This window comes from Hypomesus transpacificus, chromosome 2 (genome assembly GCF_021917145.1).
Source record: "Hypomesus transpacificus isolate Combined female chromosome 2, fHypTra1, whole genome shotgun sequence".
In the NCBI taxonomy this organism is placed as follows: Eukaryota; Metazoa; Chordata; class Actinopteri; order Osmeriformes; family Osmeridae; genus Hypomesus; species Hypomesus transpacificus.
The window spans coordinates 8,312,351-8,328,481 of NC_061061.1; the positions used below are offsets into that span (position 1 = coordinate 8,312,351).

At 41.9% G+C, this 16,131-nt stretch overlaps 2 protein-coding genes across 2 annotated transcripts; both read right to left on the reverse strand.

Moving 5' to 3' along the window:
• Positions 1–2,461: 2,461 nt before the first annotated feature.
• Positions 2,462–5,503, reverse strand: LOC124474249 (pentraxin fusion protein-like). Its single transcript, XM_047030228.1, has 6 exons — positions 5,439–5,503; positions 4,591–4,661; positions 4,087–4,363; positions 3,803–3,957; positions 2,710–2,986; positions 2,462–2,612 (listed from the first exon to the last, which is right to left on the reverse strand). The coding sequence occupies exons 2-6, from the start codon at positions 4,658–4,660 to the stop codon at positions 2,462–2,464; spliced, it is 930 nt and encodes a 309-aa protein (XP_046886184.1). The 5' UTR covers position 4,661; positions 5,439–5,503.
• Positions 5,504–9,878: 4,375 nt separating this feature from the next.
• si:dkey-33i11.1 (B-cell receptor CD22) lies at positions 9,879–15,792 on the reverse strand. The gene is made up of 12 exons (XM_047030239.1): positions 15,717–15,792; positions 15,508–15,569; positions 14,773–15,126; positions 14,293–14,550; positions 13,833–14,102; positions 13,071–13,340; positions 12,050–12,319; positions 11,427–11,508; positions 11,172–11,220; positions 10,939–11,025; positions 10,601–10,728; positions 9,879–10,501 (listed from the first exon to the last, which is right to left on the reverse strand). Exons 2-12 carry the CDS (start codon positions 15,554–15,556, stop codon positions 10,387–10,389), a joined length of 1,932 nt encoding a protein of 643 aa, XP_046886195.1. The 5' UTR covers positions 15,557–15,569; positions 15,717–15,792; the 3' UTR covers positions 9,879–10,386.
• Positions 15,793–16,131: the final 339 nt, after the last annotated feature.

Genomic DNA, 16,131 nt, shown 5'->3' on the forward strand with positions numbered 1-16,131 from the left:
TCGCCTGGAACCTGTTTGCCTTGGGTGACCCTACCAGGAGCATGAAGCCCCCGACAACATAGCTTCCAGGGTCACTAGGACACGCAAACCCCTCCACCGCGGTAAGGTGGTGACTCAGGGAGGGGCTACATGCTCTTATAGTTAGTTTTCACAATGTATGCTTCATGTTTTGGTTACCCTCAATGTTTGGGGCTGTCTCGTTGTTATGATCAGTGACCTATGCACTTTTGTAAAGCTCTCTTTTAGAAGTCGCTTTAGATAAAAGCGTCTGCTAAATGCATAAATGTAATGTAAATGTAATGTATGCTTTTGGACAATATTCAATAAGGTCCCGTTACACTATAACGTTTTTGTCAACGTTCTCTGAAAGTTCTAATCATTCAATGTTGAGCGTTCTAGGGCGAGTGACTAACGTGTGACTTACGCATGACTAGCGTGGGACTGACGCATGAGGAGCGTGTAACAGCGACCAACTAAGACACCCCTGAAAACTATTAGCACTTTTGTACATGTTCAAAACTTTTTTTTGGACCAGCGTTCTCTGCCGATCACCGACGGTTAATACCGATTACCAGCGTCAACAACGCTTTTCTGGCGCTATACCAGTGGACGATTACCAACGTTTCCTCTAACGTCATAGAACGTTGACCAGAACGTTAAGGTGTGATGGGGCCTATAGTTATCTTATTGTCATTGAGTGAAGACCTAATGAAATGATATTTGATGTTGACATGTTTACATCTCTGATGACATACTGGGTTCTTTGACAGAGCAATTGCACCTTGGCTGTCTTCAAAGATTTTCACTGGTGCATATTCACGCTCACTGTCCATCCCTTTTAACAACTGTACAAGATACAAACTTTCTTGTGTAGTTGTAGCAGCACCATATACTCTGCTTCACATGTACATAAAGCTACTGTTGGCTGCTTCTTAGATTTCCATGAGATAACAGGCCCATTTTCAGTTAAACTGAAGCAGTACCCTGTTGTGCTTTGTCTGTCACTTTGGTCTGCAGCCCAATCAGCATCACTATATGCTACAAGTTTGAGTCCTTCATTGTCTATCTCCTGGTGTATTACACCCTTTAAGTACCTTAACACATGTTTAAAAGGGTTAGGGTTAGCCCTAACCCTAATGTGAGACGAATGTTGAATGTCGAATATGAAACTAACTTCACCTCGCTACAACTATTGATGTCCCTGCCAAAGCTGATATCAAACTTGTGACCCTGAACTGTTGTATAGTGAGTTAAGCAAGGGGAGTTTCTATAGCCGAGTAGTGCATTGTGCGCAGCACGCTTGGAAGAAGAAAAAGGGATGTTAATTGGGGCCTGTGCCCGAGTAGGGCTTTGTGTCTAACGACGCCCCTGGTGCCATCCTTCTTCATTGAGCCTCTTAGAAACAACATTTCTGTTGGTGATGGTGACTGAGGTGAATATGTACGTGTCCAGCAAGTCCACTTTCCACCAGGGTTTTTTTTCTTCTATTCAGTGTAGGTGCAAGACCCAGCCTCATACCATGTATTGTGGTTCTCATCAATGACGTTGGAGGCATGAACATATGGGGCATATGGATTTTCACCCAAGGATGACTGGGTAGCCTTGCCATATAAAGGAAGATTTTCTGAAATGTGATAGCATATGACAAGCTGTGGTATATAGTTATTATATCATAGAAAAGTGAGTTGTTGCACCGGACGCAAGCGGAGGTGACTTTGGTGACTCACCAAGTCTGTCTTTGTGGCATTCTGAGTTATGAATTGACACACTCCAATGTCGTTTTGTATTCATAGGTCTAAATAACAATGTTCAAAAGCGGGTTTTGAAAAAAAACACACATAGTTTTGTTGATAGCATGGGTAAATTGAATAGCTACTTTAACCCTAATTCAAAAACTATGTTTAGATTCAAACGTCATTTGAAAAGTCTGCCTACCGTCGAGGATCTGCACACCTCGAGGACCCTGAGGCAAGCGAGAAAGATTGTGGCACATTGCAATTTGCACTATTTGTATCTTTTGTACTATTGTATCTTTTGTACTATCTGTATTTTTAGATTGTAAATTATGGCTACTTTATATTTTTTTTAATTCAAAATCCCCTAGCTAAGCTTTGTTCCTTTTGTATAGTGAGACGACATATTTAAGTTTTAAGATTCTTATATGTTTAATGTATGCACCTTCCTGCCAAAGTAAATTCCTTGTCTGTGCAAACTTTCATGGCGATTAAAACCCTTACTGATTCTGATTCAGAAATGGAATTAAAGTAAAAAACGATATGTGTAAACATAAGAATTCATGTAAATGATTTTACTGTGTTACTTTGTGAATTAATGGATATTTTATTAATCCCAAGGGAAATTTAGGTGATCCAGTAGTTTATACATATATACACTTATACACCTCACCGACATACATACACATATTTTTTTTTTAAATGACTCATTCAGAACTATCAACATTTTAGTTGAGGGGTGACCCATACACCTCCACCTCACACAATATCAGATAATCTGTCCTTCCCGGAATGACCACGTTGACGTAGCGACCCTCCATCCCATTACAATTGAATGTCTGAGTAAAGCCACCAGGAATTGAAGATATCACTGCACACCTGAAAAGTTACATGAATGTAGAAGCATGATAAGTTGCAACACTTGGGTTCGAGTTCAATGGACAACAACTGGATAACTACTACTCCCACAGTTTACCTGGGATTGTTATTGCCGTTGTTGTTGAGAGAGTCTCCAATGCGAATTTCAGCCCCATTGAGTCTAGCGGGTGACTCATAATTAGTGATAACGACAGAAAAAACTTTGTAGATCCTGCGAAGGTCCAGCCTCCACCAGGGATTCAAATTTGCTGCAGTGTGGGTGCAGGAGGCCTGTGCCCACTTACTGGCACGGTTCCCGTCTATAGCGTTGTATGCTATTCCTGTTGAATGGAGTGACGATTGCGAAGCTTTTCCTTGTAAAGCCAAATTATCTCCTAGAATAGTGAAATAACAATGAATATTAAAATGATTTACTGTCAGGTGGGAGTTGTGGTGGTGGACCTACATGTAAGCAGAAGCAGACAAGATCAAAGAGAAAACTGAGGGGAAATCACATTCACAATTGACAACAGCTGAGTGATTGGGTGACACAGGAACAAAGTGAACCAGGAACCAGGGGAGAGAGACAAAACCAGGACCAGAACATACACCCAGCGAGACTGACAGAAGACACTATGGGCAGGGAAAAAATAACAAACCGGAAAACAGCCATTGCTGAGACATTCCCAAGTTAGTAGCAAATTCAATGCAAAAACCTTTTGCGATTACTACACATCTCACTTTGTTCAACTATACTGTAGTGACCATTACTCTTTGCTTTTACATTCTCTTTTCAGTAAAGTTTTATGATTGATTTCAAATAGGGTATACCATATAGAGAAAGTGTAACCATATGATTAAACCTTTAAAGTGAGTATGAAGAATGACTAAATGTGTCATCTAACACTCTAGGATATTGTCTAATGCTCCTTTATTCAAACTTTGGTTTTAAAAATCAATTCTGCAGCTGTGCTCTGATGCACCTCTCCTTCTCTCAACTTCTCTTTTGACACACCCATAACCTGCCTCACATACTCTGTGGCAGACCTTTGGTGGCATGAAAATATCAGATGTTCAGGGTGCTCTTCATGACACAGTTGTGTGGCCTAAGAGCGGCAGCATGGTGGCGCCTAGTTTATTGATCCATGTGTAGTAGTGTAATTGTATTTCTAATCATAATGTAATTATCAATGTAACACACAGATACTTACCAGTTGGAGCGAGGTACCCATAAACCTCAACTTCACATAGAGTCAGAGTTTTTCCCGTTCCCGGTAGAACTACAGTCACATAGCGTCCCTTTACACCTTTGTCCCACCTAAGAGTGAGAGATCTGCCTGCTGGAATGAAGTTAATAACCCCAGCACTGAAAAAGAGAGAGAGAGATGGAGAGAGGTAAGAGAGATTAGAACGGAGAGAGAACATAACACATTTATCATCAAATTAAAATGTTGCTTTGCTGTTGAAAATGAAGCTGAAGCTTGAATTATCTTACAGTGGGTTTTCAATGCCATCGTTCTCTATATAATTTCCGATGCGGATCTCAGCCCCATTGAGCTTCTCATGGAAAGTATTTCTGTTGGTGATGGTGACTGAGGTGACGATGTACGTATCAAGCAGGTCCACTCTCCACCAGGGGTACGCTTGAGTGGGAGTGTGAGAGCAGGACCCAGCCTCATATTGTGAATTTCGGTTTCCATCAATGGCGTTGGAGGCATGACCGATGTCATGTATAAATGACTGAGTAGCTTTTCCATGTAGGGCAAGATTTTCTGAATAGTAATGGGGGTAAAAGACATGAAAACTCATACTTGACCATATTGTTGTTTTTCTCAAATCTTTTTGATATCACAAGTTTGCACCTGCATCAGGTGTTTGAACCCCCTTAGCCATGACACAATCTGTGAGCTACAGCATAAGTCATGTATTAGGAAATGTACACGTGAATAGTATCCTTAACTAAACAACATGTATGAAGACGTATGAAGAGTTTGTTTACTTTGGGCAGCGGCCCCAATGGACAGCCCAAAGAGATCCAACCAGAGGAAGAAAGTCACCTGTTTTAACATACTAGCAAAGAAGCAACAGAGAAACCCATGATTTATAATGGAGATGTGTTGGTATTGTATTATTTTTTTATATGATTATAAAAACATGATAGTAAATGTTACAAATAAGATGATGCCTTCATACTGTAACATGCTATTCAGCTGCCAGTTATATACACAGCAGTCGTAGTGCACAAAGTTAAGTTAATGCATTTTAGTTGCAAGTTCAATGTTCAAAGTTTTACAATTGATATAAAATTATAAAAAGCTCCTCTAAAAACAAAGCCCAAATATTCAGATTAATAGTTGAATCTAAAAACATATAAAAAAGATAATTTGATGTTTACATTTAAATAAATAAAGACAGGTAGTTGCTTCTGTTTAAATATAATGTGACTCTAAAAGTAAATTTGACATTGCAACACATTGGAAATCTCATAACACAAGAGCTTGAGTAAATAAACATCAGCTTATAAACATGTTTCTTTAGTTTGTCTTTATACAAATGGAAGGATCTGTCTCAGATAATCAATGTGGTCAGTGGAAACCTTTCCATTTCATTGATTTATCAGACACTCTTATCCACAGCAACATAAAAATAGCACTTATACAATAGTTACTAATCAGAAAATAAGAATCATAAGTGCATATTTCTAATATTATAATAATTTTGTGGGTTGGAGTTAAGGAACGGTTTGGATTTTAACAGTCCCTAAACATAAATGATATCTTCACACGACCACACAGTTTAAGTTTAAACTAAGAAACAAATGACGTCCTAAAGAACTATTTTACCTACCTTGATACACAACAGTGATCACAAGACTTTGACGTAAATGTTCTAATGGGAAACCATATTCCAGCTGAGGTATTTATACAATACACATGAACCAAGTTTTTTTTTTTGATAGTGCTTGTTTATTAGTAAAACGTGTCACACTGTTGGAGCTTATCTGTATCGATAGGCTTCAAGGGGAGGGTGAGTCCAATTACAGCGATCAAAGGTTTAGGACATGTAGTTTAATACTAGACTCAAGGTTCATATTATTTTACTTATTCAAGACAGAGAAACACGTAAAAAGCGGTATCAGTCTTTTTCATTCCTCTATTGATCCCTTTAATGGAAGTATGTGTCCAGAAGTATCACCCTCCACCATGGGGTTTGAATGAGCATTAGTTTGTATGTGGGTCTACAGTGATGATCAAGGCGAGTTTTCCTACATAAGGCTAAATTCCCAACAAAAACTAGGAAGAACATCGTTTTGGGTAGATTGTTTTATATGGAAAAACAACATTCAATATACAATACATGCTAAAGATGGATTTCTTATCTTGTTTTTTTTTGGTTAGTAAATATAATGAGCTTTTATGAGTTTAGGATATAATTGGTGCCCTTGAAACAGATAAATCTCCAATCTTGTTTTTCGTATTCTATTTCCTTGTCATTGGTTTAAGATTTCAATCTATTATCTTTGTCAAACCAACGATTGCTATACCAGCTATAAAAGGTATTATTTGCAGGTTGTGAAATTATCTGGCCCAAGGCTATGGCCTTCTAAATAATAATATGTTATAATTTGTAATGTACAGCTCTGGAATAAATTAAGAGACCACTGCAAAGTAATTTCTTTAAAAAGTTAAGACATTAGCTTTGAGAGAAAGAGACAGAGAGAGTAAAACAGGGAGGGAGAAAAAAACAGAGAACATTAGTCAACTTACAGTATTTCATTTTTTAATCAAATCCTTGTTTAATCAGCTATAAAAGTGAAAATAATTGTAGAGACTCAGAAGATTGTTTTATCTTACAGTGGGATGTCAGTGCCATCCTTCTTAAAGGTCCCATGACATGCTGTTTTTGGATGCTTTTATATAGGCCTTAGTGGTCCCGTAATACTGTATCTGAAGTCTCTTTCCCGAAATTCAGCCTTGGTGCAGAATTACAACCACTACGAGCAGTCCCACAATGAGCTTTCCTTAGTACGTGCCATTTCTATGTCTGTAGCTTTAAACGCTATGAGGCGAAAAGACCATGGCTAACTGCCATTCTTCATTCGTCATTTGCAAGCCATTGAGCCTCTCAGAAACAACATTTCTGTGGGCGATGGTGACTGAGGTGACTATGTACGTGTCCAGCAAATCCACTCTCCACCAGGGGTTTGTCTTTTTCCCAGTGTTGGTGCAAGACCCAGCCTCATACCATGTATTGTGGTTCCCATCGATGGGGTTGGAGGCATGACCGTACGGGGCCCATGGGTTTTCACCCAAGGATGACTGGGTAGCCTTGCCATAAGAGCAATATTTTCTGAAATGTGATAAAAGTTTGAGGCCTTAACAAACAACAAATACTGTACATGGTAATGCTGTTTTTCTACTTACATTTGAGATGTAAAAGCAGTGTGCCTACAGTAAGGGTTTCAAATCCTTAGCCATGATTAATCTTGTTTTGCTGGCACAATGGAGGGGCTTAATTATACTGCAATGTACCAGCACAAACAGACTTTAGACTAGCTCAACCAAAGGCTCAAATTATCCAAAAACAAGTGACCTTGATCAGAACTTCAATTTAAAAGAAGCCTAACACTATTTTAAGTTGCAGTATGTGAACAGCATTGAGTTTACACATGTGGCTAGTATTCTTAATTATAACTTAAATAGATCATACAAATAGACATTGTTTATTTACTTGGGCTGTGGCACCAATGGACAGCCCAAGAAGATCCAACCAGAAGACTAATATCAGCAGTGTCAACATACTAGCAGGGAGACAGAGAATAACATGCTTCATATTCCAGAGATTATCATTAGGGGATAGTGGGGTGAGTTGTTCCAATTTTTACTTAAAGTGACTCTAAAGTGAGGCCATGACAGTAATGCTTCCAACTAAAATATGTACATATATTTCAGGATATGGTGCATCCCTTGGACCAATCACTTTGGATCTGAAATATCGTATTTAAGAAATGTAGGTTCCCCCCCCCCCCCCGATCAGGACGTGCGATACAAAATCCCTGATTTCCGGGAGATTGTATAGCATTTGCTATACAAGGCCTAGGGCTTCATGAACACATCAGAACAAAGTTGAGTAAAAAAAAAAGCAATTCTATTTAAAGGTAATTTACATGAACACATGTTCAGAACAACATGAAATTCAAATGAAGACCAAATTGACTGCAATTCTGTTCACAGATCTGGTACAACTTACCCCAGGCCCTTTGGCACAAATCACCCCAATCCCACGTTTTTGGAAAAAATGCACCATCCAGCAGCTTTGAGCTAAAATCATGCTAGCTATATAGACTCATTGTGTAGCTTACCAAAGCACTAAAACGTGTGAAATGTTTTCAAACTTGTCTATAAATGTAACAAAAACCTTGATCATAGAAATTTTACTTTGGAAGAAAAAAAACTGTTTCTGGAACTTAAATGTGTTTACCTCTCATGCAATGAGGCTCTCTTCTTTACAGGATGAGTAAAATGACTGACTCTTCAAAAATGTGTGATCACATGACCAATTTCTCCTATGGTTCCCTAGAAACAGGGGGTGGCACAACTTCCCTGCTGGCACATATCACCCCACTCTCCCCTTAATATTAAACAATACATTGTGACAAATGGATTTCATAAAAATATACTAGAAATAAACACATGATTTGCTTTTGTTTCATCTTCAACATAAATTCAACCAATACATTGTATTATTCAATAATTATTTATTTCATCATTAACTTATTGGTCTAAACTATCAACTATTCACAGAATTTTCAAAAAATGTAATTAAAGATTTCACCTACCAGGTACTAATGTCGATGTTCTGTTGAGAAACCCTGACCACGGGTATTTATAAGTGACAAATCTTTTTTCTAAAGAATTGCTGCTGAGGGAAGTGAGAACGTGGTAGGGGGTACTGCAGACAGAGGCAGGGTATTCGGGTCTCCCCTTAAACACTTGACGTGTGTTCGTGCAGTGCCTGTCAGAGTGCTGTGGTAATTGCAGTGCCTACTGCCCATGGTCCCGTTTACCCACCCTTTTATGAATTGTATGTCTGGTTTCATAAAGACTCCTTTCTGTACTGTTATACCCTCATACATGTGATTGTTCAAGGTTCTGACAGTCTTAGCAGTAATTACCTGGTCCATAGGACAGAAGAGACAGTAACAGTACATGCCATTGCAATTTTTGTTAGCTGAATGCTCATATTTGATTCACTGTTAGTAATATCTTGTCTGTTCTTTATTTAGAATATCCTTCATCAAAACAATCCTAATTCGATGCCTCTAGTCAACAAGAGGGCTGTATGATTTAGGGCTCGTAAGACCTCAGAACTGGAGATCCTGGAAGTTTGAGGGATGAAGCTCTCTGCAATCATGTCCATACACAGTCTGAAATTGGGCATCTAGTGCAGAGGGCTGTCCATTCCGACAAAGGTCTCATCTATGTCGTGGCAGGGGTGTTGCTAGACCCTTTGTACAGGGGCATGTGCCCCAGTATAAATCTGCTGTGCCCCAGTAAACAAATCTAAACCTATTAAAATAAAGTTTTAACAATAATTGTTTAAAAAAAAATCTCTATTAGTCAGTGCATTTATTTAGATTGATAGGCATTCAGAAACAGACAGAAACAAAATCTCAAAAGGTAGTTCCGTGAGAAACCAACATTTACTGTTCATAGAATTCACCTGTACTCAACTCCTATTCTAGGGACAGTTCACTTCCTTAGGGAGGGTTTTAGTGCTTTACATATATAGTCCTACTGTTACATCTTTGTTGCTGAGAATCTTTTATGATCATATGATGTTTTACACATGCCACTTCCTCTTGCAATTACCACAGTAACTTACTGACCATGTCCAGCCCATTTCACTGTAAAATCTGATATACATCTCTACAGATTACAATTAGAAGTTAAATAGAAAACCCCATCTTTGGTCTCATTTGCATTAATATAACTTAAACTTGCATTCAAGTCAATTTGACAAAGCAGCCACTACACGTGAGGCAAGAAACACGGGTGAAGTCTAGATAAGATAGGGTGCACTTCAAACTGATCTTCTATTTCCTTACTGGTATGATTACATATAATCAATCATGATTGAATCAATCATTCAGTAAACAAAAGTAGGACTGTGTTACAGGAATAATGAGGAAATTGAAGAGAGAGTGATGACTGATGAGTCTTGATAACAGTTGGTCTCCTTCCTTGTATTTATCACAAGCACAGATAACAAAGACAATCGGTTAACATATCAACAGCATCTTACTTTATAAACTTTATTTAACCAATAGCAGGCTGGAGTATTTTCATAATCACTGGATCATGAGTTCAATAACAGATTCCATACATATCTGTTTTAGTACCATAAGACAAACACGACTGTCTTCCTCATCCTCTGTGCTGTTCCAACTATCTATTTTCCAATCTATATGCAGGTACTGAGGGATGTGTGGCTAACATTTCATGCTATCAATGGACATGCAGCCAAAGCCTTGACTCATCAACACATTTGACAGAATTACAGTGGGCTAGACTGAGGTAAAGCTACAGTTGCTGTGTTCTTTAAGCTGCTACAGACAATTAAACTCTACTGACAGTAAATTAGACGTAGTAGGTCAACATGTTTAGTTGTTTGAGTGTGTGTCTATATGTATGTGTGGGAGGAGGCTTCCAATCTTCTGTGGCGGTGGGATAGAAGGGAGTGATGCTGCTGGTTCCTCTTTGGTCAGGTGCTCTTAATTCTCCTCTGCTGCCCTCTATTGGTGAGGCCGTGCCAGGACAGTGTAAACAACTTTTGTAGAATCCTTGGAACCTCTGTCTCCCTCCAGTGGTAGATTAGCTTTAGGCTTTGTGACCTGCACCTGATCCAGACTGCCACTGGAGGATGAAGAGGAGAAGATGAGGACGATGAGAGAAGGAAACCAGGTTGAGAAGGTAGGAAAGAGAAGGGGAGGTGAAGGAGGTATGCACCTGGGTTTTCTAGAATAGTGTACAGTAATGTAGTTGAGGGCAGAGCTTTCTGCTTCTGTGATGGGTGGAGCATCTTTCAAGGGAACAATGGCGGGATGGGAAGTCTCACAGAACTCCTCTGGCTCTTCCTATACCACACACACAAAGACACACAAACACACAAAGGAAGAGAGCGAAAGAGAAGGTAAGGTGGAAGGGGAACCTCAGAGTTCAAGACAAATAATGTAAAAGGACAAAAAGAATTGAGTAACAGATCACATATGAAGTGTCCCAGGTTTCACAGGATAAAAACACGAGATAAATAACCAATGTATTCTGTCTGCCTCTTAAGGTCATACCGGGATGTCTGACATGTTGCTTTGCCTGAGATGAAACGTCTGCTGGACAGACTCCTGGAAAAGGGTGTCACCTGTCACAGATGCTCTCTGGGATCATAGATACACACAGGGCAGAGGACAGAGAGAAATCTACGACTATCATTATAGAGACAGAGAATGAGATGGGGAAAACAAAGATCTGTAATCAGTTCAATAGAGAAATCTCCAGACCGTTGAAGAAGTGAGACTCGTACCTTTTTGATTTCGTCTGGAGACTCCATGTCTACACGGTGCATGTTTTTACTGAAAGACAGAAACCCAGTAATGCCATAGATACAAACAGTCACACACTGAGGGGAATTCAACTGGCTCAGGATCAATTTCCGTTAAGAAACAAAAGAGAAATTCCAATTCAGTGGTTGAAAATTTTGATTTTTATAAGTATTTCTGACCCTATTGTATTGACAGTGAGCTTTATTTTTTGTTTAGCAATGACTCCATCCTGTCACCTGATCATGATCGCCACGGTGAGAGTAATGAGTCCTGCGGATACACCCACTGCCGATGCGAGGGCTATGACCTTCAGACGGCCTGCCAAGCAGGAAGTACAAAAGGGTTTTGAATTAGAGAGGCGGAGGGCACAGACAGACAGACAGAAAGTGTGATAATCATGTTTTGATCACGTTGTATGATCAGACGTCTAGTCCTTTCGGTAGTGACTAACTTAACAAACAAAAGGAAAAAGCAGAAATAACACCCAGATCATGAGACGCTAGCAGACTGCGTTTGTGTAGTGGAGGGAAGGGGGTTACAAGTAGTCATGAGTGTTACAAGAGACAAGCAATTGCTAAATTAGGTCTTATAACAAATGAAAAAACAATTGTATAGATTTTTTTTGTCCTAAAAGATCAGTAGTTGTGTTTGTGTCAGTAGGTTTGTCAAATCAGGCAACTTTCCTTCCCTAGTGCTGTGGTCAACCAAATCAAAGGTTGACTGATTCTGTCAATTTAGCACGTAGAACGGAGCACCACGTTACACTGTTGGGCTGTTTTCCAAATAAAATTAAAGTTTGAAATAAAGGAAAGACACAAATGGTAACATTTTTACAATCCCAGCGTTCTCAGGAGCTGACCTCTGACCCTGACAGTGAGGATGGGTGAGCTGTGGGTTCCGATGCGGTTCCGGGCCTCGCAGTAGTACTGTCCGCTCTCCCCGGGGCCAACCTCATGGAAGGTGTAGCTGGAGCCTGATCGGGTTCCCCAGGCCTGTGCAGAGCCCAGGCGGTGCCAGGTGAAGTTATCCACAGCAGGATTGGCCTGGCTGCTGCAGGTCAGCGTGAGGGGCCGACCCGCATCCACCACACCGGAGGGACGGGCCAGCACGGACGTGTTCTTAGGAGGGTCTGGGAGAAGTTGGAGGGAGAGGAGAGGGAGGACAGGGGAGGGGAGGGATTATAATAAAGGAAGAGAAGGCGTAGTAACAGAAACAGAAACGGAGTGACAGCAGGTAAGAGAGACATGGGATCATGGTAGACAGATAGGCAGCCAAGGAGAGATCGGAGTAAGAAGGAGAGGTAAAGAGAGAGAGAGAAAAGGGAGTGTACAGGATAGAAAGAGTGAGGGAGGGAGGGAGGTATTGATGGTGGATTGATTAGTTCCCTACAGGACAGAGGGAGGTGTGGGTGTCCTGTTGCAGACAGAGGTGAGACCAACCCCTCCCCTCTCCTCTCTGGGAACCTGACCTGAACACACGGAGGCTCAGCTCACCTGAACACAGCGAAGCACAGAACAGACGGGACCTACTGTCTAACCAGAGTATACCCCCTAACCTATTTGTCTTTTTGAGTGCTTCCCTTTCTTCTGGTTTCATTTCCAGTATTTTTTTATGCAGAAGATACCAGGGTGATGGCAACAAAAATAAGCCATCATTATTCCCAGCCTTTAATTGTCCCAAACAAATGTTGGTTAGTAGTACTGACAGAGTACCTTAAGAGACATTTGTCCTCATGAGTTCTCTGTGACAGACATTGCACGTATACAATACTTGTGAGCACACAAATAGCAGTAATTACACTAAACATTTAGACAGACAGCAATAGGTCAGCAGTACTTAGAGTAAACCGCGACAAACAGCAGTATGTCAACAGTACTTACAGAGCACAGTGAGGGAGGCAAACGGGGAGGTGAGGTGCCCCAGGCGATTCCAGGTGGTACAGTAGTACTGCCCAGCGTGGTGGGAGCGCACACTGAGGAAGGACAGGTTCTGGCTGGCTCCCTTGGCCCAGACCTGGTCCCCCAGCACCCTGTACCAGGCCCAGCGGTCCACAGGGGGCCGGGCTTGGCTGCTACAGCTCAGGTTGACAGGGGAGCCCTCTCTGATGTCACCTTGAGGGCTGAAAAGAACCCTGGTGCCCTTTGGGGAATCTGGACCAGCACAGAAAAGACAGCTGTAAAACCTTATCATAACACAATGGAGGCCTGCATGTAGATACTAAACATTATTCTTATTTCATTATTCTTTTTAAGCTTGCATAGATGGCTTAACTGCAGTGAAAGTAATAACTAATTAGTGATCTCTTGTTGTGGTCAGATGTGATGCAGTCAGAAGGTTTCTCTTTGTTGGAAATATGTTAGTCATAGCTTGGCCTATATCTGGTTAAGGAAGTTGAGAGACTGAACTGAAGTAACCACTTTCTCTCCCCCCCCCCCCACACACACACACAAACTTACACACAGAACAGGCAGTTGACTATGTCATCTTGGACTTTTTTAGCAATAAAAAACACATAAACAATACAGTGTAACTCAAACCAAGTTAGTAACATTTAGCTGCAAAGCAATGGCTGTTAGGAGCGAGCCTCAATTCAGATCAGGCTAGCTGTGGGGAGGCAGTGAGGGAGATAGTGTGTTCCTCACAGCTGACGCTGAGCAGGACCGCTTTGGAGCGCTCGGTGCCCAGAGGGTTGCGTGCCACGCATGAGTACTCCCCGTGGTCGGTGTGTGCCACCCTGGGCAGGAGGAGCTGGGGACTGAAGCTGTCCGGGATGCTGCCACTCTCCTGGTCTTTGAACCAGGCGAAGCTCTCCACGGGAGGGGCGGCGTTACTGCTGCAAGTCAGGGTCACTGACTCCCCCTCTGACACCGGCCCCCCAGGATTGACCACCACATACGTGGAGCGGGGGGCATCTGTGTGAGGAGGGGAGAGAAGGAGGGAATTCGGCAAAGGCAAAAGAAAGAAGAGAGGTAGAATGATCAACTAAGAAGATATGAAGGTAAACTGAGAGATGGAGGGATACACACTCCTTCTACATATCTTGTGTTCTTCACAGCGCGCTAATGTTGCTAACAATGATTGACAGAAATGACAACCACTCACATCCCATTGCCAGGACCAGTGGCGGGGACTGGACGTTCTGTGGTGGGATTGGCCGGCAGGTGTAGGTGCCGGCGTGCTGGCTGTCAAAGTTATAGACAGTGATCCAACGGTCAGGCGAGCCCAGGTTGAGACCGTTCCTATAGAGAGCCAGGGTCCGGCCTGGCGCCCCGCATCCTCGTGCTTGGCAGCCAAGGTACACTGTCTCACCCTGGGCAAACATGTTGGCTGTCCTGGCTGGGTGCACCTGAACCTGGAGGTCTAACAAACACACAAAACACAACCACAAACAGGTATACACCACTGTTAGTTAGTCGATTTGGATTAGAATCCATTCCCCCAATTTTGCTACCAGTATTTCAATTAAGTAAGTGTTGCACCAGTAACAAACCATGTTATTTCATTGGCTGTACAGTACTAGCTTATTTCTCCTGTTATCTCAGTGTTAAACTTGTACATTGAAGCTAATATCAGTGCCTTTACCTGTGACGGACAGAGTGACTGTGTCAGGGGAGGTCCAGCGTCCCTGGGGGTGGTCTGTCTCAAACCTGAAGTGGTACTGGCCGCCATCGCTCAGCTTCACGCCCGTGATCTGGACGCCACAGCTTCTCTGGCTGCCCGTGTAGCGTATGCGTCCACGGTACGACAAGCTAATCATGGAGGGGTCTGAGTGGTAGGCCAACTCCCTCTTGCCCTCCGCCGACACACGGAACCACGTGACCCGCCTCACTGTGTGACCCGACGGGTAGTCATAGCGACAGGGTAGTGTGACGGTGGTCCCGGCCCAAACGCAGATGTCCCTACGCGAGAAGGTCACGCTCCACCTTCCTAGACAACCTGGAAGACACACACACTTCACCTACTCCATGCAAACCCTCTGTATTCTCTACTATCTACAAAACAAACAGACCCTCAACTACTACTTTACTACCACTCCCTGGTGCTAAAAATCCAGTTGAGTATTACTGTGTGCCACAATGAGACAGTGACACATATAGCCTACAGTGCTAATGATGAGGCACAATGTGGAAGAGTGGCTGGCTTGACTAACGCAGACTTGCACAAAGACAGATCAATACCTTTAAATAACTTGTGCGTCATGCAAGGGCACCTGTGTAACTTTAGAGGAAACGCAATGAGCGGTTTGAAAACGTGAACACAAAGTGTTATTTTTGTCCAATTTACATCGCCAAATATTTATATGTTCTGATAGCTTACCTGGCAAAGCAGCAAGGATGACACTCAACGCTAACGCACCTGCCAACATCTCAGCGCGAGCGCTACAATGTCACATTCCAGAGAGAAAAAAATAATTGAGAAGCTAGCGGGGGTCTTGGGAACGAGCAAAGAGCTAACTGGTGTAAAGCATTAAGAAAAAAACACATTTTAATAAGCTTTTCAAATGTCATCCTGACCCAGAGACTCACCTCGCCAAGTGCGTGTTAATGCTGTATCAGGAGTGAAGTCGGTTGGTGAGCGCGCAGAGCGCGTCCGAAACAGTTGGTAGTGATACTGGAGATGATGGTGGCGGTCGTTGTGTTGAGGCTTTTTCTTTTAATGCTCAAGAGGAAACGAATGTGCACAGCCCCCTAGGTTATCTTTCTAAGCCAGGAAAACCTCAACGTTTCAGAATTTTGCTGCAATTAATTCAAATGGTTAGGCTGTGCTTGTTCTGTTTAACCTAACCTGTACGTTTTCACTTTGAGAAGGAAAGGGTATGTTGTTTACCTTATGTTAATTGGACAATTAGGGATAAGCCATGCAATTTATTGTAAAACGAACGAACGAATATATTTTAGGAGCCAATCTGCAAGTGGTTAGAATAATCCCTTTGATGAACGT